The 27,970-nt window shown below is 49.5% G+C and overlaps 1 protein-coding gene across 1 annotated transcript; it reads right to left on the bottom strand.

Moving 5' to 3' along the window:
• Nucleotides 1-188: 188 nt before the first annotated feature.
• Chaf1a (chromatin assembly factor 1 subunit A) lies at nucleotides 189-27,970 on the bottom strand. Its single transcript, XM_021632900.2, has 14 exons — nucleotides 27,780-27,970; nucleotides 23,685-23,735; nucleotides 19,912-20,720; nucleotides 11,774-11,830; nucleotides 10,325-10,527; nucleotides 9,253-9,313; nucleotides 8,944-9,012; nucleotides 5,917-6,143; nucleotides 5,511-5,679; nucleotides 5,344-5,424; nucleotides 4,796-4,888; nucleotides 3,979-4,234; nucleotides 2,814-3,265; nucleotides 189-818 (listed from the first exon to the last, which is right to left on the bottom strand). The coding sequence occupies exons 1-14, from the start codon at nucleotides 27,817-27,819 to the stop codon at nucleotides 678-680; spliced, it is 2,709 nt and encodes a 902-aa protein (XP_021488575.1). The 5' UTR covers nucleotides 27,820-27,970; the 3' UTR covers nucleotides 189-677.

Here is a 27,970-nt window from a genome sequence, read left to right as displayed (position 1 = left end):
CTGTGGTGGTGGAACAGGCTGTAGTCAGCCTTTGAACCTCCCTTGGAGGTCAGCCTGGCCCTGTCCTTTCCCTGAGATATATCCATCTTGCTGGGGTACCCTCAGCAAGCTCAGTCTGGACCCAGGACCTTTGCAGGGACCGATGGAAGGATGTGCATCGGTGTAATGTGACAGAAGACAGACAGGGCTCAGGTAGAGTATATTTATACATGTCCACATTTGCCCAGGGCCTGCACTCAACAGCATGCCAGGCACAATTCATAGCAGGCATTTGGCCACAGCAAGCACTGTGACCAGGGCCCAAGCAGGCACTGTCAATCAGCCGTCATAATGCTTAACTAATAAGGGTAGATTAGCACGCAGCCCCGGGGTCTTTACAATTTGGAAGTAACTGTTCAGGCCTCCTCTAGACTCCAGACCCCGGGGTGTAGGACAAAGTGCTCTTATACAGGAGTCAGCAGGAGGCTCAAGGCTCGTGGTCACCTATCAGGTGCTGTAGGCTGCTGCCAGTGCCCATTCCTATCTCCCTCAGCAGCTCTAGAAGGCTGAGAAGAGGTGCCGCCTCTACTGACCAGACCATGCTTGCTGCCAGCCTTGCACTTCATGTCCCCTCGTTCCACTCCCTGCCGCTCAGGTCGCTTTCCCCAGAGTCCCTAGGTCTTTCAACTTGAGACCTGTCATTTGCAAAGCGTGGGTGTGGGTATGGGAACTTCTGAGACGTCATCCACAACATCTGGCACATCTATGATCATACAGTCTGTATCGTCCTCATCCTCTTCTGTGTCTGCCTGGAAGCCATCCATGTCTCCAGAGCCAGCCTGCACAGAACACAGCACGTTGAGCATGCAACCCCCCCAAAACATACACTGTCCTGGACGATAATTTCTGGTAACACTAGGGCCGATGGCTGCAAAGCCTGTGCTAAGATTTAGCATGTTCCTATCTCAAAAATGCCAACAGCAGCACCCCACAGCAACCTGAGCAAGAATTGACTGAACACACACTTTCTTGGCATTGCTTTCTCCCAGTGGTTAAGACTCAGTGGCTCTTGCAGCTGAACTGCTGCTGGGATCCCCAGTTCGACCAGTTCATGGGCTTCTGGGGAGGAGACAGATGCAGCCAGGGTGACCCCCACGTAGTACGGAGACAACCCCGTGGCCTTTGATGGGGGACGGCAAGTGGTCCTCCAGATTGAATGCCTCTTGTATAAGCATTTGCCTAGATCCATGTATGTTGGCATGAAGTAAGGCAGGAAGATCAAGAGTTGAGGCCAGCTTAGGCAGCTCACTGGTTAAGAATCCTGGGAGTCCTAGCAGAGGACCTGAATTGTACCCAGCACCCACATGGCAGTTCACAGCTGCTTTTTACTCTAGCTGCAGAGGATCTGATGCTTTCTTAGACTCCATGGGCACTGTGCTCACATTCGCACACATCCATAAAAATAGGGTAAATCCTTAAAATATGGCTCAAAGACTGGGGCACCTTCAAGCCAGTGATGCACAGTGCATCTGGGGTGACCACGATTTCCAACTAAAGACTGAACTACTTGCCCTTTAAATGAATCCAGAACGCTGAACACAGTTGGCCCTCCCCATTTGGGCAGATGCTTGGAAAGGCTGGACCAAGCACTGGCACCTCGTAAACAGAACTAGTAGGTCTGACAGAATGCTGCAGAGAACCACACCCAGGCAGCTCCAGGAGTGAGTACCATGCTCGGCCTGTGCCTTCTGGAGGCAGCACCTTTAGCCACAAAATGCAAAAAGGCCACAGCTGTGCTCTGCAATGCTCATGGGGTTCCTCAGGGCTAAGGCTGACAACAAAGTATGCCTTTGAGCCTTGTTCCCTGCTTACATGGGGTACAGCAAAGATCCTTGTGGGGAGGACAGCAAGGGCATTAGGGTGGCTTGACCTGCTAGAGTACAATGCTCTAGGCACATCGCCATGATAAGCCACATCCCACGTTTAGGGTTGCTATGCCATTAGTGACAGTGATACTAGGAGCCACAGGGGACAGTCCCAGCAACAACTCCAGGTCCCAGTATTCCCACTGCTTCTCACTGTGGTCTTGAGCAGCAGGGTTATGGATACCACAGTGGTAGCCAGGACCAGGCAACACTTGGAGCCAGCGTGCTAAACTAGACCTCTAAAGTTATAGAAGAGGACCTGAGACACCAGCACACACAAGTAAGCAGGGTTTCCAGCCACAGAAAGGACATCTCAATGGAAAAATGCTGACACTGCCTCAGTGGCAGGGCCGCACAGGGCTCTAATGCCGTGTCACTTATGACAATGCAGCCATGACACACAGTGCCACTAGGAGTTAGGAGGGAGCTGTGGAGCAAGGACGAACTAAGCGTAGCAGGCTGAGGGGTTGTGTGACACTCTCTGACTATGACATTCAAAGACATGGACAGATCCATGTCTGTTGGCATGGGAGAACAAATGGGGCAGTCTTGCGGGGAGTGAAGCAACTCTAGATGACCCTGATGGTCATCCCAACAGTTGGGTCACTAGGAAACAGTTCCTCAGCAACTGTGGCTTCTGGGTAACATCAGCATCAGGTGTGAAATGTGGCAGTGAGCCGTCTGCTCAGGGCTACAGTGGCTCTAAAACTATAGAGGGGCAGCCAGGTGGCTCAACGGGTAAAGGTGATTGCTGCACACACCTGGCAACCCGAGTTCTACCTCAGAAACCTATACGAGGGTGGGAGGAACCAGTCCACAAAGCTAGGCTCTGACATGTCACAAACTGTTGACAGGTTCACAGCCTGACTTAGGCACAGGCGAGCAAAGCCCATGTCCTCTACAGCTCACCTGTCCATCATGGCGCCGCTTCTTCATGAACTGTGTGATGCACATGGTGGCCGCTGGCTTCCGCTTGAGGGGCATGGGTGTGCTCTGGCCAGGCCCCTCAGAAGAAATGTTGCCACTGTCTTCCCTGGGCGTTGAGGGTACGGCCGTGACATAGGTCCACTGGCAGGGTACAGGCAGGCACTCCTGGCCAAAGCTCCTGAGCACCTGTGGGTGCACATACCAGCACATACGGAAGTCGGGCCGCTTCTCATAGGCAGAGTTCTCGGAGATAAGGCGCTTCAGCCTGGCCTTGGATGGCACAGCCATGGCATCCTCTGCATTGGGTGTCTGCGGGTGTAGAGTAGGACTTGGGAGGCTCAGCAAGCCACGGCGGCATCGCTCCTGGAATTCTCGGATGATCACCTTGCTCCCATTCACATTGCCATGTAGCAGTGGAAGCAGCTGGGCTAGTACTGTGGGATGAGATGGGCTAGAGATGAAGCCTTGAAGAGGTCCCATCTATTCTCACCGTTGCAAAGGAGGGTTTGCAAGGCACACTTCAAAGAAAGCCCCTATGGATGGACTTAGGACTGGCCACACCACACGCCTGCTTCCCAGGGGCACTGAGCAATGCCCTGTGGTCAGCTTTGTGTGCCCTCATGTTCTTCCTGAATGGCCACTGTTCATTGTGAGCCACCAGTGTCCCTGGGTTTAGGACAGAGGGAGTAGCACTGCACTCTGGTCCAGGTCTCAGTTCTGACTCAACATTCTGCTAAAATCACTAAGGAAGCCAGGCCTGGGGACTTGCACCTGCAAGCCAAGCCTCAGGAGGTGGAGGCAAGAGGACCACCAGGAATTCAAACACTAAGCCACCTGGTAACTTCAAGACCTGTCTGAGTGCAAGACACTCAGAAGAAGAACAAAAAGAACAACAAGAAGAAAAAGTCAAGGATATCAAGAAGGACTGGGGTGTGGCTCAGTGGTGAGCACTCAAGAGGTATGTGTGCATCCTGCCTGGGTTTGTACCCAGTGCCAAAAATTAAAAGGGCAAGCTGCTACACAGACGAGCAGAAGAGTGGATGAGTTATCAGTGGACGGATGCCCACACCCAGGCTCTGCAGACATGTGACCTCAACAAGAACATCCTGACAAGGGCTGTGCCCTGACATTCCCACACCCCACTTACTATGCTGGTCCCTCTTCTCCCGCCTGGGGGCCTTGAGTTCTGGCTCGTCAGGGGGTGCTACATCCAGCAGGCACACGGTGAACTGCTGCAGCAGCTTCAAGTCGGAGCCTGTGCAGTTGGCTGCCTCGGCTGCCCACACACATCCCACCTGCACAGGCTGCAGCACACGGAAGCGCTTGCCCTTGGCTAGGAGTTCATCCCACTCCTTGGCCTTCAGCTTCTGGCGCACTTTGTGGTTCTCGGGGTCTGCACACTCCTGAGGGGACAGGAAGCAGACCCTTATTTAATGCCCATGCTCTCTGGTACCTCAGTACTGGCACTTAGCTCCTGAGAGCCACCCCGAGACCCTAGGAGGATGTGGCAGCAAAGGACAAATCTGAGCAGTCAGTTCAAGCCTGAGTTGTGTGATGAGTCAGGATATTTCAGTGGCTTTGCCTGTCCAGCCTCACAGCTTCTATGACCAGGTTAACAAGTGACCAAATCCCCAACTACAGATCAAACAGCCTGCTCAAATGTGACTGCCAGTGGGGCCTGGGCTGCCCAACACCATCATGGCTGGTGACAAGGAGGAGCCAGTCTGACCCCAGCCATTGTTTAGGCTCCCTAAAATTGCAACCAGGAGCTCGGGAACCAAGGATACACTCAAACTCTCCATGGCCCTTACAGGAGAGCTTTCAAGGGCGCAGGGACCTTCTAGGATGTGTGTCTTGTGCTTTCTTTGGGGGTTTGTTAAGCCTCATGCCTGCTCACCCGGAGCTTAAGCCAAAGCAGCTTATTACCTTAATACCCCACAACCAGCCCAGTCAGGATCTCTCACCTCAGTCACGCCTTCATCCTCAGACAGGTACCCATGGGGCACAAAGAAGCCATCGTCCTCATCCTCATCTTCCCCCACATCATCATCCTCATCCTCAAAGAGAAAGAAGACAAGAGCTCACACACATACACAGATGTCAGAGTTGAAGGCCAGTCTGGTCTCACATAAACACACAGACTAATGCAGGCACTGAGGGGCTTGCAGAGTGTGCTTAGAGCCCTGCACTGGCCTTGCACGTTCCCCAGCTTCTCTCTAGTGCCACCGTACATCTGGGTACAGGTGCATTATGTCAGTAGTACCCCATTAGGTACAGGGGACTGGGAGCCAGGCAAAAACAGTGTGTATCGAGAGAAAGAAGAGACTAGTAGGGCCAGTATGGCTCTTACCAGTCTGCCCATGGGCCTGGGGGAACTGGGGTGGCAAGCACTCACTAGACTAAGCAGGACCGGAACTTGAGATCAACAGGCCCACTCCACATAAGCCAAGTGCACAAGTGGCTCCTGCAGTTGGTGTAGCTGATGCCATTCATCCCCACTGGGATTACTTACCCCCTCGCTGTGGGACAAAGACTCTCCAGGCTCCTCTTCTTCCCACTCGTCATCACTGTCTACCTCATAGTCAAGAAGGTTCTGGAGAGAGAACACGACATGAGAATCATGGGGAAGGTAGCACAGAGCAGCCCGCCCCCATGAGGAACCCCAACCCCAGGGCTCACCTTGTCCTGGGCCCAGGGGTCACGGGGACGGATGATTGCCGTCTTCTTGTTCCATGTCCCCCAGTATGCTGGCCGGTGGTTCTCTGAGAACTGCAGGAGCTTCATGCGGCCAAACCTCTTCCTCTCAGGCATACCATCTACCTTGCTGCTCTCCACAATGACCACATCCCTGGGCAATCAGACCACGCTTACTACTGTACTCATGGCTAGCCACCATGTGACCTGCCTGTTCAGGAACTGCTCAGGACTGTCCTTCCCATTGTACCCAGGGTGCAGGAGGTGTGCCCCAGAGTCCCATAACACGCTCTAGTAAGACACTCAAGAAAGACACTCAGGGAGATGCTGATTCTAGGACACAACAGCATAGGGCAGCATGTCTCCTATGGCATAGTGCGCCAGCTCTCACCTGTTCATGATGTCTGTGTCACGGTTGCAGACCCGGGTGGGTCCCGACCTCAGGGGTAGCCGCCCCTTTAGGTCACTGAGGAAGGAGCTGGTCCCACTCTGCTGTCGCAGGAGCTCGTCCAGCTGATCACACAGGTCCTGATCCCAGGCAGCCCGGCACCGTGGAGCCAGCACCATGTGTTCTTTGATTTCAAAGGGGGCAAACTTACCACAGGAACCGGCCAGGGTCTGCAATGAGAACAAGCCGATGCACTGCTGGCAACTGAATGCACTGTGGCAAATTCAGGTGCACAGACCAGAGGCTGTGCTAGCCCTGGTGCATTGCTGTAGGCACTGTCACACGGTGGCCGTGGGCCTAGAGTGGCAAAAGGAAGCTGCTTTGGTACTGGAAGATTCCAGGGTCTTTGCAGTGATAGGACTGGATTTCAGACAAAAACCACCTGAGAGCTACCTTCACTCCAGAGGCCCTTAACCCCACCTTGTGGAGATAACAGCCTTGCTGTATAGCCTGGGTTGGCCTCAAACTCACAATCTCCCATCTCAGCCTGCTGAGATGATGGGCATGGGCTGGCATACCTGACCTCCAGATTCTGGCTTGCTTTTTTACAGTTTATTTACTTAGGGGCTGGAGAGACGGCTCAGCAGTTAAGAGCACAGGCTGCTCACAACTGTCTATAACTCTGGTTCCAGAGGCTCCAATGCCTTTTTGTGTTCTCTGTGGACTCCGCATGCATGTGCTACACGCAGGCAAAAACACCCATACAAAAACAAAAATCTACAGAGAAACAAACCAAAAAAACCTTTCATTCATTTTGTTGTGTGTGTGTGTTCACGCGCGCCTGTGTGATTTTATACATGGCATGTTAAGCCGTATCTCCTGATCCTGGCTTCCAGATCTTAGTCATGGTGAAGGCCTTTTGGTCCCCAGTATTTGTCAAACTCACTGGAAACATGTTAATGTGTGACTCTGAATGACTAGGATGGATAGGTGAGAGCAGAGACAAGAAGCAGCTTGGGCCTCAGGGATGACACACAGCAGAGCCAGCTCTTTGGTTCTGGCAACGCCAGTGGTTGGACCAGTCACTCTATCATGGCCTGTGAGTTTAAGATTTTCTCTAATGGCTGTGTTGGCTCACACCAGGGCTGCACTTTGTCTACAGCCCGACTGTTCAGCTGGTGGCTTCCCTAGTAAGCACACCACAGAGGCCGGGAACCCCTAAAATCCATACCACCTAAGCCCGGCCTCAGGGCTTCTTGGAGGACAACCAGGTGCCAGAGCTCCCCAGGGACTTTCCAAAGCCTTAAGGCAGAGAACCTGCAGCTGGTCCCCTAGGGCCAGGAGCCTCCTGTAGCATTAGGAATATTCAAGACAGTCATAGCCCAGCTGAGCACCCAAAATCCCAGTGCTCCAACCAAGCTAAGGGCCAGGCCTCCTGGCAGAATGCAGTCTAATAAATCCACACAGTGGAAGGAGAACTGATTTAAGCTGCATTCTCAGCTCCACATGTATGTGATGGAGTATGTACACAGCTTTATCCTATAATCATAAAACAAGGTCAGAGAAGATGGCTCGTGTGTTAAGAGCGTGTGTTGCTCTTGAAGAAGACCTGGATGCTACGTCCTCCAACTTGAAATTTCAATCCTAATTACAGCAGAGTCAAAGCCACCCAACATCAGGCTTTCCACGCAAAAACCAAAACAACAGTCAGGAGAACAGGAAGGGACAAAGCCCAGGAGATGGCAAGCCATTGTTAACACAGTACAGACTACAGCAGAATCATCTTAAGGGGACTCAAAGTCCTTCCCCAGTGTTTCTTTCCACCATAAGATGAGCAGGTTTTGTCACTGGCTCTGGCCATGGTATTGACCGCAGGCCAAGTGTCTAGAGCCATGCCGAGCCTCCAGCTTCATAGGTTAATTTGCTGGGGATTTCATGGAGGAACAGAGCAGACTCACAACTGGACACAGAATGTTCCACTGAGCTGACAAGGGCTTCACTTCGCTCACCCACAGGCTGAGGTAACAGAGCAACTGCCACACATGGCAGGGCAGGAGGGGCCACCTTCCACCTCAGTTCCCACATGGCATGAGCTGGCCAGAGTTACCATAGCTTTCCCCATAAACAAGGCCATTTCCAGGTAGCCTTAGGGAATTGTCATTGGAACCTAGAGCATTGTACTATGTCTTACACTGGCCAGACAACCAAGATGACACATTGAGTACAAACGTAAGAGCATGTTCAGACCCTGGCATGTGCTCAGTCCTGCAATGGCAACATTTGGGGGATGAAGGAGTAGGATGGTGAGTTTACCCCAGCCTACACAGCAAACTCTAGCATGGACTGGGATACGACACTCAACTAGATCTTAACAAGCCAGGGCCAGGATCTGAGACACCCCAAGCTATCAACGCCACTGTGGGACAAGTGCTTGAGCAACAGATACTGCACAGTATGTTAGAAGAGGGGACCTCAGAGTGGACAGTGAGGAGAGCCAGATAGGTGACAGGTGGCATCAGGCCACCCACTTTCTCTGGCACCCCGAGCCTTTCTGTCCCTAAGGCTGCGATGGCAGCCACAGTTTAGCTTCATGAGTAGCATCACAGCCTTCTGGAGGCAAATAAAGAGCTCAGGCTTGAACCCAGATGCAATCAGTTGGGGGTCCCAGATCCCAGCTCACGACAGGCTCAGAGCAGGGTGGGGAGATGCTCTGCCAGTACAGTGTTGCCCTACAAGGTAGCAACCACATAAAAGCTCGAGTTTAACACAGTGGGGAACCCTGACACTGGAATGGGAGCACACAGTACTCCTGCTTGCCAGCTAACCAATCCAGACAATCAGTAGCTTCTAAGAGATGATCTCAAAAAACAGGGTAAAAAGGGGCAAACTCACAATTAAAAATAAAATATATCTTTGAAAATTTGGTGAAGATCAACAGAGGACATCAACAGCTGACTTACACTCTCTCTCTCTCTCTCTCTCTCTCTCTCTCTCTCAACACAGGCAGAGCAGAGCTGAGGCAGCACTCACCTTGGGAGCCTGTGGAGTCTTCGGCTTCTGGAAGAACCTGGTGATCTCCGCTTTCTCTGCCTTAATGCGCTGTGGTGGGAAAGGACAGGACAGGCACTTACCCAAGGGAACTCTGGGAAGGCAATATTGTCCTTGTAGGTTCTCAAAACCTCAACCCATGAGGGATCCGCCCAGCAAGGAAGCAGTGCTGCGCTGATGAGATCTGAGTGAGTGTGCAGTTCCTGTGGGGCCCTGCTGCCCAACACTGGGACACAGAAAGCACCCTGTTACAGCAGTGGCCAAGGCAGGCAGGGTGGACAGCCGGGCTACCTTCTCTTCTTCTCGTAACCGCTTCTCCTCCTCTTTTTTCCTCTTCTCCTCCAGTTTAGCCCTGGGAGAAGAAGAGAGCTACTAAGTCTGGGGAGCTAGGGCCCCGCCACCCACCCCTCTTTGAAAAGGCTCCAGCACTTAGACTAACAAAACAAAATGCACAACCACAAAATTTTTTTCTTTGCTTCTGAGACAGTCTTGCTAGGCAACCCCAGGCTGCCTCAGCCTGAGTGCTGATGTTACAGGTATCTCAAGCCTCCAAATAAAATTATTTTGAGAGAGGATCTCACTATGTGGACCAAGCTGGTCTGCAACTCACGGAACCCCTTAGCCTGAGTGTGGGTTAAAGGTGTGCACCACGAGCTGCAGCCCATCCCTGGCACATCAAAACCCAGATGTGGTGGCACCTGGCTGCCATCCCAGCACTTAGGTGCAGGCGGGGGAATCAAAAGTCCAAGGTCATTCTCAGCAACATGTCATACTTGCTCAAAACTCATTTGTCATTTCTTAGTCTCAACCACCCACTTGCAAGGCACAAAGAATGTTTTTTTTTTTTTTTTTTTTTTAGGCCAGGCATGGTGACATACACCTTTAATTCCAGCAGAGGCAGGTGTATCTCTGAGTTCAAGGCCAGCCTGGTCTACAGAGTGAGTTACATGACAGCCAGGACTACACAGAGAAACCTTGTTTAAAAAAAAAAAAACCAAACCAAACCAAACCCAAAACAAACAAACAAACAAACAATACTATCTGGATAGAAATGAGAATGTCTCACAACCAGACATAGAACTCCTATGAACTTTCAGAGTCAAAAACTCACAGGACACAGTGGCCATCCACTGGGGCACTGGCCGAATTAGGAAACTGAGGAGGAACTCCTAATGTGACCAGAGCATCTAAAACCTAAAAACCCCAGCAGCCCAGGAACCATCAGCTAGCCAAAGCCCACACCCCAAAGTAACACAGGCCAGAAGCAAACTACCCATGTCCAGTCAGGCTCCAGCGAGCGAGAGACAGAAGACCCAGCAGGGAATCCTGCTGGGCAGAGCATCCATTGGGCCTCGCTACTCACTCCAGAGCCTCCTGCCTCTCCTTGCGTCGTTCCTCCTTGAGCCTCTGCTTCTCCGCCTTCTCCTTCTCGTCCTTCTCCCGCTTCTCCCTGCGCTCCTTCTCCTTCAGCTCCTTCTCTTCCTCCTTCTTCCTCCGTGCCTCCTCCTTGGCTCGTCGAGTCTCTTCCCTCAGCTTTTCTTTCTCTTCCCTCTGTTGTTCTCTATCCTGTGAAGACAGTGGCTAATGTCCCCCGCAGGTGACCCATGGCACAAACTGCCAAGCACATGGAGCTCAGGGTTCAGCCCAGCACCTGAGATAAACGGCAGGACAGCAGTGGCTGCCAGGTGACAGAGCTCCATGTAGCCCAGGCTGGCTCTGATACATACATACACGGAAGCATGTTAATTTCTTTTTGAGGTGGGAGACTGAGCTAAGGTACAGAAGCCTGGCAGGCAAGTGTTAGTAAACAGTCCTGGGTCAGACTCAATGCCCAATGGATGTCCTTCTGGGACTGAGCTCTAGCCCAACAGGTCTCTCACATCTGGAGCCTGGGGATGCGGGGCAGCTGCTGCAGCAGGCTCACATTAGGTCACAGTATTAGGGACTCCAGCATGTTTTGCAACTGTGTCCTGAGCCCCAGCTCTCAAGTGCTGTTTTCTGGCCAGGAGAGACAGTCTGGACTGAACAGAAGGCACAGGCCCGACTGCACTGTAGGGACCTATTTGTCCCTGGTTGTTACTAAGGAGACAGAAGCCCTGGAAACATAGCTGGCCACTGCACTTACATGTGTACCGCTCACATGGGCTGAGCTGCCCCTAATAGTGCAGGCATGCCAATCACAGGGGAGACTGGAGCCAGCCTGGGCTACACAGATCCGACAGACAGAAAGGACTACGTCCTTCTGCACCACAGAGGACAAGCATGTTCAGCATGCAAACAGCCTGCTTTTCCCATACCAACCCTCTAATACTGAATGCCTAAGGAGCCCCAACTGGCATGGCAACCTTCCTAACTGCAATGGAGTCCAGTGGGCAAAGCAGGGACTAGACTTTTCTACATTAAGAAATAAGAATCCTAGACAGGTGTGGTGACGCATACCTGTAATCCCAGCACTCAGGAGGCAGAGGCAGGAGGATCTCTGTGAGTTCAAGCAAGCCTGGTCTACAAAGCAAGTCCAGGATAGCCAAGGCTACACAAAGAAACCCTGTCTAAAAAACCAAAACAAAACAAACAAAAACAAACCCAAGAGGTAGTGGGGAGACAGCCTTTTACTATGTAACCCTGGCTGAACTTGAACTCAAGGCCCTTTTGAAGGAAGCTTTCCCAGCACCCACATTGTGCTAAGAGAGACCCAGGCAGGGCTCGTGCACTAGAGACACCCCAGTATGTCACCACTGTTAGTGCAGTGGCAGCACAAGTACCAGAACCCAGAGGAGTACAGAGGCTTAGAGAATTGGGAGAGGGGCCTTACTCTGTGCAGTTTGCTCCTGCCCTTCTCTGTGGAGCCTTTGACAAGTTTCTTGGCAACCTGAAAGGAATAACAGAAGAGCTTAAGTCACATTTCCAAGGGACTCCACCCCACCTTGCACAAAGGGCAGCAGGACAAGGAACCTGCAGGGCACATTGTGAGTGCAAGCTGTAAGCCCCATGAGACCCTGGCGATTTAGCAGTTGACTATCCTGAAGTACAAGGACATGACTAAGCCCTAACACAGAAAAAAAGCCATATGATAAACATTTTAAAACCCAGCACTGGGGACCAGGAGACAGGAGAATCGCTGTGGCTCCCTGGCTAGCAGTCCATCTCAGCTAGCTGGTTAAGGCCCAAGTGGTGGCCATGCCTTTAGTTCAGCACTGGGGAGGCAGAGGCAGGCATGATCTATTGTATAGCAAGATCCAGGCCAGCCAGAGACACAAGTCAGTTACTGTGCCCTGACCCCAAAAAAGGATGGACAATGCCTGAAGACCAATAATCAAGGTTGTCTTCCAGTCTCCACTCTCACAGGAACCAACCCACAAAGGTTGTTTGTCAAAAAGAAGATAAATTTCAAGGTAGAGCCTCTGCCTAGAATCCCACAGTGAGGTGCTAGGGGCACAGTCAGGGGTGGACACCCTAACTAGAATCCTCTAGTTAGGGGCAACGGATGAGACTCAGGGATGGAGCCCAACCAGAATTTCCCCTTCTATGTTAAGACAAAGCAGAAAACAAAACGCAAACATTGTTGCAAAACAAGGAACTCTGCAGTCTTTTCCAGCAATAGCACCAGAGGTTACAAAAGGGGCAGAGTGCAAAGGCCTTACTCAGGTAAGTTGGGCACAGATAAGGATGCCTGTGAGCAGAGAGAAGACAGCAGGTGGGAAGTGCTGGGCCTACAGGGTGAAGAGAGCAGTGGACAGCGCTTAGTCGGCAGCCAGTTCCTATCAATCCTACCATACTGTGTTCACATGCTGTGCCCTTGGATCCAGTCAGCTGAACCCTGGGCCTGTACCTGCCAGGTATGACATCATCACCGCGACTCTTGTCCGCTGTCTTCTTTTAAGAATATGGCAGGTCACCTGGGGCTGGGCCCATGTACCAGGCCTGTAGTCCTGCCCTTCTGCAGGACTGCAACTTAGTGGAGACTATCTAAAATACCAATTAGGGGATGGTACATAGTATAACAGTTCATAGTACACAGCTCATAGCATAGTGCTAGCCTCACATGTGAAAAGGTCTGGGTTCTACACAGTAAGTAGGGTAGAAATAACTCTGCAAGTTTCTCTTAGACCTGAAAATAAGCTCAATGGTGGACAGAACTCAGGCAGCTGATTCTTAATTGAGAAGAACAAGACAGGCAAAAGGACAAAGCATCGCTACAGGGACACGGGAAGGATAGGTCCTCTGTTGGCAGACCCATAGATAAATGGCCACGGGCTGTCCTCACTGAGTATGTGATGACCACATCACCATATGCCAGCAGTCTCAACAGGGGCTTTTCAGACCTCTGTGCATTTAAGGCCAGCCAGGGCTACAGAGATCCTGTCAAGAGACAGGCAGGCTGGCCTGCTACTTCTACCCAGGGCATTCACCCACTCACAGCACCCAAGGTGATGGGGCACGGTTCTCTGTGGCAGGCGAGGGAGGGAATACTAGAGGGATGACTGCTCTGAGAGGGTGCAGCTGAAGGTAAACATTGCCAGCAGATGAAAGGGCAAAGAGAATGCTGGGGCTAGTTCTCCACGGGGGACTGACTACAGATGTGAGTTCTCTTAACACCCTGCAGACACCCCAGTAAATGTGGTACCTGGTACAGGAAGAGGACAGCAGTCCATAGGAAGGCACAGAATGTGCAGGAGCTATAGCCTCCATAGGCTTCTCCAGTAGGAGCCAGGACACCAGGAGACTAAGACATATTCAAAGTTCTTCTGTGAGAGCTGTGGGACCTTTCACATGCAAACAGACAGGCAAGAGTACAGGTGACTGCCACTCTAGTCCGGGCTACATAGACAGCCAAAAACATTTTTAATCATAGATAGAAAAACGCACACACAAGAGACACAGACATACACACAGTGGGGACATTACAGTATACTGAGGCACTGGAACTATAAAGGCAATGCTACTGTGGATTGTTGTTTCTAGACAGGATCTCGTGTAGTCCCCGCTGGCAGGTGAGTTTCTGTGGTGCTGGGGATGAAATCCACCAGGGCTTCTTACACTGGGCAAGCCCAGCCCTGAAGCATCTGTGTGAGGCAGGATCACCTGTGATTCCCATGCTGGGCTTCAGTCCTGGATTCAAAAAGATGTTCCTGCCTCAGTTCATGGCACTAGCCTGGCTCGTTGCAGTTTCCTGCTCCTAAGTAGAGGGGGCCAGAGCAACCCCAGGTGCCTGTCCACAAAGCTCCGAAGTATCTAAATTAGCACAAGGTGTACTCTCTTATGAACAAACACAGTTTGCACTACTGTCTTCTCCTCATCAGAATGACAAGGAAAGCTGTCTGAACATGTTCACAAAAGATGTAAGTTTTCTTCTAGAATTTTCCCTGTCTGTGGTGCTTTGAGCCAAGGTCTTTCTATGTTGCCCAGGACTAGCCTTGAACTCAATCCTCCTGCCTCAGTTTCCCAAAGGCTAGGATGAAAGGTGCATAAGTAGCTTTGGAGTGGTTTTGATACAGGCTTTGCTGAATACAATGTAAGCATGAGGAATTTGTATGGTGCAGGCCTGAAGCCATCGCAGCAGCCAGGGCTCTAGTGGCACAAAGGCAAAGACCCAGGAATGTGGCTGCACTGGCACTATCCTAACTGGAACAACACACTGTGTTGCCAGATAGGAGGCTGAGTGACAGGTCTCACAGCACACAAACCCAACCTGTCATGTCAAGAAACTCTATGCTAAGAACCCTTCCCTCATCCAGAAGATACAGGAGATGAGGGACGTTAGGGTCATGTAACAAGACCCTATCTCAAAACACCATAAAATAAACAATAAAACAGGGCCAAGGAGATAGTTCAGCAGGTCAAAGTGCTTATAACCAAGCCTAACACGAGTTTAATCTCCCCAACACTGTCCTCTGATTTCTGCACACATTGTGGCTGGTATGCACACTGACAGGCATACACAACACATTTAAAAAATTTAAATGTTATATGGAAAAAGGTTACCAGGCCTCTTGAGAAGAATGGTAGAGGCCACAGCAGATGGCTGAGGTGTTCCCACCCACCTGGGGCCTCTAACTTCTGCTCTTTAGCTCTGCTGTGATCTAGCTGCACCCCGGGCTAGGATACCAGAAGGAAATGAAATCAGCTTAGCTGTTCATCAGCTGCTGAATGGGTCATGAAAATGAAATTCATCAGCACAATGGAATATTATTCAGCTGCTAAGAAAAATGAAATCATGATGCTGGGCAGCGATGGCTCACAGCTCTCATTCCAATACTCAGAAGCAGACAGAGTTGAGTTCCAAAACACACCCAGGGAAGACAAAGACAAAAACAAAACAAAACAAAAAAAAAAAACCACAACCATTTTTTTTGGTAGGAAAATAGAAGCAACTTGAAAAATTATCCCGGCTGAGGAAACCCAGACCCAGAGAGAAGAATGCCACCATGGTCTCCCATGTGCGGACAACACCCCGAATCCTTGTATGTGTGATGCTCCATCCACAGAAGGCAGGAAAGCCTTAGGGCAGCTCAAGGGAAGGGATGAAGTATCAAGAGGAGGGTCAAATGAGGTCAGGACAGGATATCTGGGCAGAGAAGTATGGGGCAAGATAAGTAACACTAAAGGCCTTTGACAAGGTCATACACAAACTTATGACTACAGAAGCTTCCTAGCACACAAAAGCACGTATGGGATTTAAATGGAGCTGTCCTACTGGCAGTACTAAGCTCCCCTCAGTTTCCTCTTTTAAAACATGTTTGTGACCATGTATGTGTGTGGTGCTGGGAGCTGCACTTGGGTCCTCTGAGAGAGCAAGCAAGTACTCTCCAGGTCGAAGTCATCTCTCCAGCACCCTGGTTCTTATCTTTAGACCCAGAGTAGTCAGCTCTCAACCCAGAGAGGCTTCTTTCTTGAGATACTGCCGGAGAGCCCTACAACCTCTGCACACAAGAAAGACAATGGTACACTTGGCCCTCCATGGGACAGTTATGTCACCTCCTGTCAGACATCTTAGGAAAGGGGGTTAGAAAGGTCATGAGAGCCACATCTGTGGAGTTCTGTGGTGAAATGATGCTTTCCTGACACGACAGAACTGTCACACATATGAACTCAGAACTGTGACTGCATCTGTAGGACCTACACAGATCAAGCCACATGACATTCCAGCACAAATGGAGAGCAGTCATGAATCTCTACCTGCAGCTGAGCATCTCCTGAGGAAGGATGGCTGCTGGGAGAGGGAGGACCAGCCTTCTACAGGGATGTGGTCTGATAGGCCACTCATGCCTAGTAGATGGTCCCAGCTGTGCACGTATAGGAGCACTAAGTAGACTCAGATTAAAAACAAGAGCAGGCAAGCCTTCACCATCCGGAAACCCACAAGCCTAGTCCCAGATTCCCAGATGCCAAGGCTCTCCGTGCAAACCTCCTTTCCTTGGTTTACATAACCACCTTCCCTCAAAGATGCTAACCCTTATTAGAACAAGCACAACTGGACACAACAAAGATATATCAGATCGTGGGGAGTCCAGCAGCAGGGATACACCTACATCACAGCTCCTATACCTATGCCTCAAGGAACATGGTAGTCATGGTAGAAGGGTGGGTGGGACCCAGGCATGGCGGCTCACGCCTGCAATCCTGGCACTCGGGCGGCAGAGGCAGGCGGACTGCTTTGAGTTCAAGGCCAGCCTAGTCTACAAAGTGAGTCTGGAACAGCCATAGCTACACAGAGAAACCCTGCCTTAAAAAAAAAAAAAAAAAAAAAAAAAAAAAAGAGTAGGTAGAAAGACTGTAAGAGCTAGAAGATCAAGAAGTCTGCTGAGAGGGCATAGGAGGAGAAGACGAAGGAAGGGTGGGACCGAAAGGAGATGAGGGAGGGGGCTCTCAGGGATGAGTCCCCTTGCTGTTGCCCCACGCAGAGTGCTCAGCCCTGAGACCATCCAAAACAACAAAAGCCAAATGCATTCAGACTTATCTTTGTGCGTACGTACATGTATACAAAAACAAAGAAACTATCAACTTGACAGTAAGTATAGGACATGGGAGACTCGAAGGAGAAGTGATGCAATCCTATTTCAATTACAAACTTTTTATTTTTTGGTTTTTAAGACAGGGTGTCTGTGTAGCCCTGGCTGTACTGGAAATTACTGTGTAGACCAGGCTGGCCTCAGACTCAGAGATCTGCCTGTTCCTGCCTCCCAAGTACTGGGATGAAAGGTGTGTGCCACCACCTCCTGGCTTAAAAGGTATTTTTAAAAAAACAAGAGTGCAGAGCTGGAGAGACGGCCCAGAGGTTAAGAGCACTGTCTGCTCTGCCAGAGATCCTAAGTTCAATTCCCAGCAACCACATAATGGCTCACAGCCTTCTCATGAGATCTGATGCCCCCTTCTGGTGTACATGCAGATAGAACATTGCATATATAATAATTAAAAACAAAACAAAACAAACAAACAAAAAAAAAACAACAAGAGTTCATAAAGTTGAGGGGAAAGATGGAGCAAGTTATAGGAAAGAATTTGGGGCCAGGGAATTGGGAAGGGGTAGATTTGATCCAAATCATCACAAGCAAGTATGAACTTAAAAGCAAAAAAAAACACCACCAGCAGCACTCAGGAGGCAGAGGCAGGTACACCTTTGTGAGTTTGAGGCCAGTCTGTCTACATAGCAAGTTCTAGGACAGCCAGGGCTATATAGAGACCCTGCTTCAATAAATGAATGAATGAATGAATGAATGAAGACAAGAACCATCCTGCAAGGTGGGAAAATGGTTGCCACCTGATCAGGAGATGGGGAGAGAATGGCTGGAAAAGCTATAGGTCCACAGGCCTTAGGGGAGCAAGTATGGCTTATAAAGATTTCCAGGGCAGGAGCCAGGCTTATCTGTATAGACTGCCACTTGGCACTCAGGGGGAATGCCCTGCCTTGTGGCCAGCCTGGTCTACACAGAAAGACCCCTTGCCAAAAACAAAAATTACCCAGACAGATCTTGACCCAACTGGTTGGAGAGGCCCCGAGTTCTAGATTCACTGGGGTCAGGACTCAAGTCAAACTTCATGATGTGGATTAATGACTCCGCTGGGGATAGGAATACTGGACATGGCCAACACCCTGATGTGTTGATGCACCATAGGATAAAGAGGTCTGAAAGTGGAGATGAAGCTGGATGCAGGTAGTACAGGATATACAGACAGGATGGCCATTGAGGCTGGAGGTAGGCAGGGCAGAAGCTCTAAGTTCAGTCTGTCAGGTTAGCAGGTCACCATGTTCCCTTAGGATGTCCGTGCTCTCAGTAAGTGAAGTAATCCCATACAACAAGTCACAAACCCAGCAAGGCCAGCAATACAGTTAGACTTCAAAGAGCAGCTATGCCAGGGTCCACACCAAATAAAGACCTACTGTGAACAAATAAAAGTGCCACACAACCAGGATATTTTGGGGTTCTGAATCAACTGTTTTTAAGGCTTCTTTCTTGTCCAACCATACATTCCACACTGGCCTCACTCACGAGGCCTTCCTGCCTTATCCTCAAACACTGGGATCACAGGCATGTCTGGCCTGGATGAATTTTATAAAGTTTTACCTATGAGATCCTAAGGCCAGCTGAGAAGTGACACACTCGCCATTGTGCAAATTTGATGCCAACAAAAGTGAGACATCAATGACATATTTGAAATCCCAAGTCCTCCCCAGTACAGGACTCCCAAAGCACCAAGGTATGACCATGAGCGCAAAACCCCACACCTGACTTCAATTGCCTGATAGACAGGTTGCCACCAACATCCCAAGAAGGGTTGAAATTCACTTCATGTCCTGGGGGGAGGGGGAGATTGTGCATAAACAGATGCATGTCGGAAGCCCACAGCAGCCGGGCCTGGTGGCTCACACCTTTAATCCCAGAACTTAAAGGGCAGAGGCAGATCTCTGAGTTTGAGCTCAGCCTCGTCTACAGAGGAAGTCCAGTACAGCCAGGACTACACAGAGAAAACCCTGTCTCAAAAAACGATGTCAACACAATGAAAATGAATTACTGGATTTAGGGGACCTCCTTCTGAGGTCAAAACCGCACATAACATCACAAACATTCTGAAACCCACAACCAATGCTCCTGAGCATTTGGGACACGAGGTGCTGAGGTGTAATAAGGTTCCAGCTCCCGAGGTCTCCCCGTGGGGTCCTTCATGCTGTGGGGCCAGGCTCATGTTACCTTTATCTTCAAAGCTGAGCTTTCCAATGCCTGTCATTATTATCCTGCCTTTACTCACTTATTTGTTTACTCATTTCTGGTGCTGAGGTGAGAGTTGACTCAACAGGCAGGTGCTCCCCACTTCGGCACACCCTAATCCTCAGGACAAAATTTAAAGATGAGTGATCCACTGCCACAGCCAGCTGGCTGCCCAGCCTGCCTAAGGGTTGGGGTATGGAGTGTGTGTACCTTTCCAAATGCAGCCTAGACTGACTACCAGAACCCAGCAGAACTCACAGCCCTCTCTAATCAACCTGGCCATCCTGAGGTCACTAATCACACGTCAATCAAGTGTGGAAGAGTAACTCACAGCCATGTCCAAAACCTCAGGACAGAGGATGGTTTTCCTTGGTTTTGTAAGTCTTCCTATATGGTCCAGGCTGGCCTAGAATGCAAGATCCTCCTGCCTCAGCCTCCCCAAAACTGTGATTTTGTAATAGTCTGATTGGCTTGAGACAGGGCCTCATGTGGCCTAGGCTGGCCTCAAATTCACTATGCAGATGAGGATGACCCTGACCTCTGGATCCTTGTGTCTCTACCTCCCCAGTGCTGAGAAAACAGGTTTGGTTTCTGAAGTACCTGAGATGGAGCCTAGTGCTACAAGCTAGGGCTCTCCCCAGCGTGAGGGCCTGGCCCTAGGTCACTAACCACATGATAACCTGGTGGGAAGGAAAAGCGTCCAGGCCCCATCAATACCCTGAGATTCTGAAGGGTTAGTACTCACTGTGCATATGGGTGTGGAAGGGGGGCTGTTCCCACTGCTCTGTGCTCGGGGTGCAGATAGTCCCTCAGGAGAGCTGGTTAGAGAAGGGGAGCTGATGGAGGAGTGGCTCAGTGTGGAGTCATCCTCAGGGCAGGACTCCAATACTTCACTCTCTGAATTGACACTCCTATCCAGGGACATCATGGGAAGAGAGGCATGTAAGGGTTTAGTGGCCAGGATGTCCTCCAGCACCACCATGGGCACTTTCTCTATAAACAGGAGACCCCCTGCCTTGCTCCAGCCTGACAGCTCCTTTGTGGAGTATGTCCTAGAACCTGGGGTCAGCTCAGGGCAGCTCTGTAGCAAACCAGCCTGACAGTCATCCGTCCTCTTTGGGCCTCCTGGACTCCCAGGTTCCTCTTCCACATGGAAAGGAATGTCTGAAGGGGTCTCTTGGAGACCCAGTTCTGCTCCAGAGGGGCCCTGCTGCTTGGAGGTTTCTTCCACTGTGGTGGCCACACTGACAGTGTCAGGACTTAGTTCGCTGGGGCACTCAGGGCTGTCTGGAATGTCATTGGAGTTCTCGGTCAGGTCAATGATGACCACACTCGGTACCGGCTTGATTGTTGCCCTCAAGAAGCTATCAATGGAGCCCTGGCCACTGACCAGCTTTGGACTCAAGCCTACATGAGAACCTGTGTGACAGCGGTTTTCCAAAGTGTCCAAAGACAATTGTAGATCCGGGACTTTGCCTTCCACAGATGCCTTAGGCGATGTGTTCTCCACCTTCTCTTTGGGGCCAAGATTCAAGCGCTTGAAGGGCAGGCGGGCTAAAACAAAGAGAAGTAACACCTTCAGTGACAGCACCTGAGCACCTGGACATTAATGGTCTTATTACAGTCTGGGATGAAAATTTCAAGCCTAATACTGGAGATGCTGGGGGCAGGAGATATGGCTCGGCAGTTAAGAGCAATGGCTGCTCTTGCAGAGGACTTTGAGTTCAACTCCCAGTGCCTACATGGCAGCTCCTAACCACCTGTTTTTCCAGCTTCAGGGAACTTGACACCCACTTCTAACCTTCAAGGACACCAGACATGCACATGATATACCTACATGCAAGTAAAACATCCACACTCATAAAATTAAAGAAAAGAAGAGAAAGGATGGGATGGGGTCTCACTGCTGGAAGCTGGGAATCCAACTCAGGTAGTGAGGCTTGACGGCAGGCACCTTCACCTCACCTCAAGAGCCCATTCCATGCATTTAAATGCCAAAGTGCCATTGGTTAATTCTTTGAAAGTCAAAAACCAAATCAACTTTTCCCCACATGCAGTCAGATCATGAAACAAGGCTGCCCTGAGTTTTCAAGCTCTGATTCTTCCCGCCCAGGACACTTCCCACCCAAGGTAGCCTGGCTGTAGAGTCCCAAAGGAGGAGGAAACTGCTTGAGGTCAAGTAGATGGACAGCTGAGCTCTGCAACGGTAGCCCCGTCTGTTGGCAAAACGTTTTATGTGGACTGTGTATAGTTTACTCTTTTTCATTCAAATGCTATTTCAATAACTGGTTTCAATTGGGGCGTTGCATTGCGATGTATCTCCTGTCTCAAGTTGGTGTAAATAGGCTCACCATTTGTTCTCTGTATGCCTGTAAAAAGCCAATCACCCAGTGCTGAGCAATGCAAAGAAATGGGTGCAATATTTGAGTCCCGCAAGGGGAGGAGAGAGAGGAAATGAGATGGAGCCGTGAGGCAGAGTGGGTAACATCAGGAGAAATGAGCCAGACCTGGCAGATGATTAAAGAGCAAGTATAATGTGGAACATCTGAATGGGAGGGAGCTATACTAGCTTGAAGGTTTGGGATGCAGTCATTATTGCTCAGTATTTACTCTAGGTTAATTAAATAATCCTAGTCTCTCTGTGTGGTTATTTGCGTAGATGACTGGTTAAGAGAGTAACCACTGATTTACTAATCATTTCAGTCAATATTAAACATTAATAATCATTCTACACTGATCCTCGACACAATCCCAATGACACTGGGGCCAACAGTAAGGGCATGGTTGCTGAATGTAGAATATAAGAGATAGCCACCCACTGTGCAGCAACACTCTCCACTTAGGCAGCAGTCCTGCCTCTAACCGTCAGGCAATGTCTATCTGGTTGACTCAACTTGGAGGCAGTGCCAGTAGCTACTGGCACCTACTGGGAAGAGGCCAGGGTGAAACAGACACAACAGATACCACTAAAAGGTTGACAAAATGATTCATGAACAAAGGGAACCAGGCCATTTGCCACCAGTGATGCAAGGACTCATACAGGAGGAGAAGAAGGGACTTGCACAAGCTGTCTTCTGAGCATCACATTCACACGGCAGAATACATGGCCAACATGTGTACACACACACAAACGAATCAGCACTTGACCTATCTGCGCACAAACCAGGTAAGCTGGAAACCTGCCCCAAGGTGTAGCTCTCCTAGTCCCTCTGCAGGGCATGTGATACCAATCCCAGGGACTAGAAAACGGCTTCTTGCGGAGGTATTCACCTGTGAGTCCAGATGAAGCAGAAAGATGTGAAGGTCCAGGATGGACTTTGTAGCTGGTAGATAAAGAGTGAGACCTGTCTCAAAAATCAAAATCAGCAGCTGGAAAGGCGGCTCAAAGGTTAAGAGCACTTCCTGCTCTTGCGAAGGACCCAAGTTGGGTTCCTAGCACATCTGGTTGCTCACAGCTGCCTTTAAATCCTGTTCCAAGAAATGATGCCCCATGGCCTCCATGGGCATTGCAAGCAAGCGGTGCACATAACTACCCACAGATACACACATACTTAAAAAAATTAACAGGTACTTTAAAAAGTGTATATAATAGGGGCTGGAAACAGCTCACTGGTCAAGAGCACTTGCTGTTCTTACAGAAGACCCAAGTTGAGTTCCCAGCAGCCACTTAGTGGTCTAACAAGGATCTTCTACCTACAAAGGGCACTGCACGCATATGGCACATCAATACTCGATGGTAAAACATTTAGAGACAAAACGAAAATAAACAAATCATTAAAAGAAATTTAAAACTGGCCAGGTGGTGATGCATGCTTTTTAATCCCAGCACTGAGGAGACAGAGGCAGGTGGATCTCTGTGAGTTTGCGGCCAGCCTGATCTACAGAGTTCCAGGACAGCAAGGCCTACATAGTAAGGCTGTATCTGGGAAAACCAAACAACAACGACAACAAAACTCTACCCCCATTAAAACTGGAAGCTGGGCACGGTGGCACACACCTTTAATTCCAGTAGTCTGGAAACGGAGGCAGGTGGATCTCTGTGAGTTTGAGGCCAGCTAAGACTATATACATGCCCCATAGTAAATAAACATGTAATGAATTTTCTCTTAAAATATGCACACACTAGTTATTCAAAAATAAAAATAAGCAAATGGAAACAACACAATTGCTCATATACACAAAGCATCATGGAACATAATTTCAAACTCACAGTAAGGCCCATATACGTTATATATTATATACATATGTATGTAGATAACATATATATAGGATCACCAGACATACACATGTTCCAAAATAAGAAAAGTCTGGGATGGGTACAGCTCAGTAGTGCAGAGCCTGGAGGTCCTATGAGGCCCTGGGCTGGGTTCCCAGCACCAAAGTGAAAGAGATAAGATATAAGAAACACCCAAAACCTCCAACCTGAAGAGAGCAACTGCTGCTCTCCCCTCAGCCCCCTCCCAGGCCACTGAGGACCCTACAGAAGCCAATGGAAACAGGTTACCCGCCTTGAGTTACCTTGTATCAACCTCTTCACTGGGAATCCAGGTCTGTCTTTGCAATCCATAGCTGCAGATAAAGAAAGAGCAGAAGTTACTAATTGTGAGGATCACTGGCCAGCTCAAGTCCATAGAAGTCACATCCAAGCAGATTCCACTGAGGGCCCTGTGGCCCTGCCTAGTCCATTCCAGATGTCTCTGCTTGAGACAGGGTCTCACTACATAGCACAGGCTGAGCTAAAAAGCGAACAAACAAACAAACAAACAGCCTTATGTCAAGCCTCTTGAACCTGCCTCCCAAGTGGTAAATTCCCATGCACAAAGTACCACAGCATGCTTTTATAGACTTAAAAAAACAAAGCAAAACAAAACAAACAAACAAAAAACCAATTAGTTCTTAGGTTTTATTTTTTGTTGTTGTTTTGATACAGGGTCTCAGTATGCAGTCATGGATGCCCTGGAACTTACAAAGGTCTGCCTGGCCCTGCCTCTCATATGTTGGTAATGAAAGCAAGCACCATCACAACCAGCTACAGTTTATTTTTTTTAATAATTTTTTTAATTTTATTTTATGTGCATCAGTGCGAAGGTGTCAGATCCCTTGAATTGGAGTTACAGACCAGTTGTGAGCTGCCATGTGGGTGCTGGGAATTGAACCTCGGTCTTTTGGAAGAGCAAACAATGCTCTTAACCACTGAGCATTGTCTCTCCAGCCCCCAATTTATCTTTTTTATTTATGAGTATGCATGTGTGTTTATGTGTATGAGTGTCTACAGAGGCCAGAGGCATCAGGTCCGCTATAGGCAGCTGTAAGGCATTAGATGTGGGTGCTGGGAAGGGAATTCTGGTCCTCTGTAAAAGAGTAGTGAGGGTAGGTGGTGGTGGCACACACTTTTATTTCCAGCACTCAGGAAGCAGAGGCAGGTGGAGCTCTGTGAGTTTGAGGCCAGCCTGGTCTACAGGGCTAAGCTCCATGACAGCCAGTGCTATACAGAGAAACCTTGTCTCAAAACAAACAAAAAACAAACAACAAAATCAAAACAAAACAAGAGTACTGAGTACTCTTAACTGCTGAGCATCTCTCCTCCAAAGCTGTTTCTACATTTATATATTTGCTGTGTGTGTGCAGCTGCTGGTGCACACAGTCTCATGCTGCAACATACTACAACCTGCAAGAGTCAGGTCTCTAGATATACATGTTGGTTCTAGTGACACAGCCCAAGCTGTCAGGCTTAGCAGCAAGCACACTGACCCTTAAGTCCTATCACAAGTCCCCAGAGACAGTTTTCATGCCTGGGGCAAGACTCTGGGAGTGCTGCTCACCTCTAGCTAATACACAGGTATTCAGTTTAAACAGGGTACAACGAACAACCTGGCCCCAGAACAAATGTCAGAATGTCAACACTGAGCAATTCTACCCTAGGCTCATCCCCTCCTTTGAGTTTTCTGAGGGCCTCATTCAACTTGTATTGTTTTATGGTCCTACTAGATGACAGCATGGTGACCATTCTATACCCAGAATGCCCTCCTCAGCACTGGAATATACTGGAAACCAATGCACAGTGAGCAAAACTCAAGGGCAATGAAGAAAAACAAACAGGAAGGGCCATGAATGGGGTGATGCCCAGTATCCCAGGACTAAGGAGGTAAAAGCAGGAGTATTGTTTCAACTTTGAAGCCACTCTGGACCACACAGAGTTCTAGGTCAGTTAAGGCTAAACTGCCCAAATCTGTCTCAGAATACAAGTGAGGGCGCAAGATGGTTCAGTGGGTAGGGAGGGTTCCTTTCCAAGCCTGACAACCTGAGCCCAATCTACCGGACCTACACAGGGGAAGAAGGAAGCTAATTTCCACAAACTGTGCTGTGACACACACACACTCTCTCTCTCTTTCTCCCCGTCTCTTTCTCTCTGAGTGTGACTGGACAGATGGATCTGCCATTAAAAGCACTTGCTGTTCTGGTCCCAGCATCTGGATCTAACAACTCACAACCACCGGAAATACAGCTCCAGGAGATCCAATGCCCTCTCTGGCCTCCATGGGCACCAGGCTCATGTGCGGACACATACAAACACATAATATAAAACATATCTTTAAGTAAACACGTTAAAACTTTCTAAGCAAAGGCACCAGTCTTAAACAAACAAATACGTAAACACATGAAATGAACATATTTCTCATGGCAGAAACTGCAGTCATGTCAAGACACAATAAGAAACTTGGGTTTGGGCTCAGTGGGTAGAACACTGACCTAACATGAAGGCCATTCTAAGTTCCATCCCCAACCATGTATAAATCAGGGCATTGTTGACACTTGGCGATAGAGGCCAGCCTGGGCTACATAGGACCCTGCTCTAAAACTAGCAACTACAAAAGATAAACAAATAAAAGACTCCATGAGAGAATATTTCCTACTAAAATAAATTCAAGACTTCAGAAGTATATAAGCACATCAAAATTCACACACATAGGACCACAAGTAGAACCTGGCTTTTTGTTTGTTTTGAGACAGTGGCTCTCTATTTAATTCTGACTGTCCTGAAATTTTATATGCAGACCAGGCATGGCCTAAAATTCAGAGATCCACTTGTCTTCTCTTGCAGAGTACTAGGATTAAAGATGGTTGCCCAGGTTAGAACCTGTTGTTAGGTAAATGCCTTTAAACAGTTAGCTTGAGCATAAACAACTACTAGGCAATGTGTCCTAGGTGGACAAAAACTCGTTCAGTAATTTGGGAAAATACATTTTGCTAATGTTCCAAGGAATTCAGACTTGGGCTTTTCTGCACCTGGCAGTCGAGAATAAACAGCTGGCTCACCCCCACTTAGATACTAAGACCCCTGCCCAGAACATTCATGCTCCTTTCTTCCCATCTGAATGTAAGAAAGGTAACATCACCCTCTTTTCTATTATCAAAAAAATATGTTTGTCTGAAGGACATTTTTTTCTTTAAAAATCTTTACTACAGTTCATTAACTTGGGGGGGGGCTTATGGAATTAATTTTCTTCTACCTACGATAGAATTCAGGTGGTGAGAGGCCAGATCAACATGCAACTCATCATCCTCCTGCCTCAACTCCTAGGATGCTAGAACTGCAGGTATGAACAGCCACACCGGAACTTGTCTTTGCTGCCAGAGCAACAGTGTTGGTTTTAAACATTCCACCTTGGTTAAATAAAAACAATCATGAGAGTCCTGGTAGTTTTACAAACATTAATCATGTCTGCATAAAATTCCCAAGCCAGTCAGAGCAACAGTTCCAGCCTTCCTGGGGGAGCAGGCTGACCCGGGAGGCAAATCTTTGGTGGTCAAAACTGTAGAAGGGACTGGCATTACCCTAAAATGGATGGAGACTGAGGATGCTGCTCTCCATCCCTGAGACTGCTTCACCCCCACCCCTTAAACCCAAGCTTGCAGACTAATATAATGTACCCAGAATGGCTTTCTCAAGTGTCAGTGGTGCTCAAGTGACAAAAACTTAGTCTACCAGGACTCCCTTCCTGTCCCTCGTCATTCAACCCACATAGATGGGATTCGGTGCCAACTGCTGGGGGTACAATGCAGAGTCAAGCAGGGAAGCCTGTCGCATGTTACAAAGACTCCTAACACGTACGGGACAAGCCCATACCACACTCACAAAAGACCCCTTCCAGGATGTAGAAAGGCTTCCTGGCCATGCTCACCACCAAATCCTCCATTCTGCGGCTACTGTAGTGTCCAGAGCGCAAATGACCACAGGCCTGTTTCCCCACCCACTGCTAAGGTCCGACTTGTTCGGGAATTCACAAACTCATTTACTAACTTGCACAGCTGCCTCTCGCCCTCCTGGTCTAAGTTTCCACACCTGCTACAACGTCCATTTGATTTCAGGGAACACAAATGCATTCAGAACCCATCAAAGCCGACCCGGGGCCTCAGTTTTCCCCTCTGCTACCAGGTACTAGTTAATCAGGCGACACAGATGACTTCGAGGGGTTGCAAAACTGACTCTTCCCCCCTCCCTGGGGCCTCAGTCTCCCCTCTGGGAAGTCTCGCTTCTCCGGGTCTCAGGCCCGGGGCATCCGGGCACCGACCGGCTCGTTCAGGCTGAGGCCCGGCCGCAGCTTCACCCACCCGCGGCTCTCGGCGTCGCGGCCTCCGGCTCCTCCAGCATCGCGGCAGCGGCTCAGGCTTCAGGCAGACCGCCCCGCTACGCTCTCCGCCTCCCGCCGGTGCCGCTTCTGCGGCCGCCCCGCTCGTATTTGGCGGGAACCGCGGCATCCACCGCGGCCCGCGCGCCGATTGGAAAAGAGCACGTCACGTGA

This window comes from Meriones unguiculatus, chromosome 17 (genome assembly GCF_030254825.1).
Source record: "Meriones unguiculatus strain TT.TT164.6M chromosome 17, Bangor_MerUng_6.1, whole genome shotgun sequence".
NCBI classification, from domain to species: domain Eukaryota; kingdom Metazoa; phylum Chordata; class Mammalia; order Rodentia; family Muridae; genus Meriones; species Meriones unguiculatus.
This window is presented reverse-complemented; position numbering and strand designations above follow the sequence as displayed.

Bases quoted from the DNA above. Each gene is read 5' to 3' on its own strand.
- Chaf1a (XM_021632900.2), bottom strand. From the start codon at position 27,819: ATGCTGGAGGAGCCGGAGGCCGCGACGCCGAGAGCCGCGG. The intron at 5,425-5,510 runs GTGAGCCCTGGG...TTCTCTCTCCAG, and splicing joins ACCCCTGGGCCCAGGACAAG to AACCTTCTTGACTATGAGGT. The intron at 4,889-5,343 runs GTAAGTAATCCC...TTTCTCTTTGAG, and splicing joins CTTTGTCCCACAGCGAGGGG to GATGAGGATGATGATGTGGG.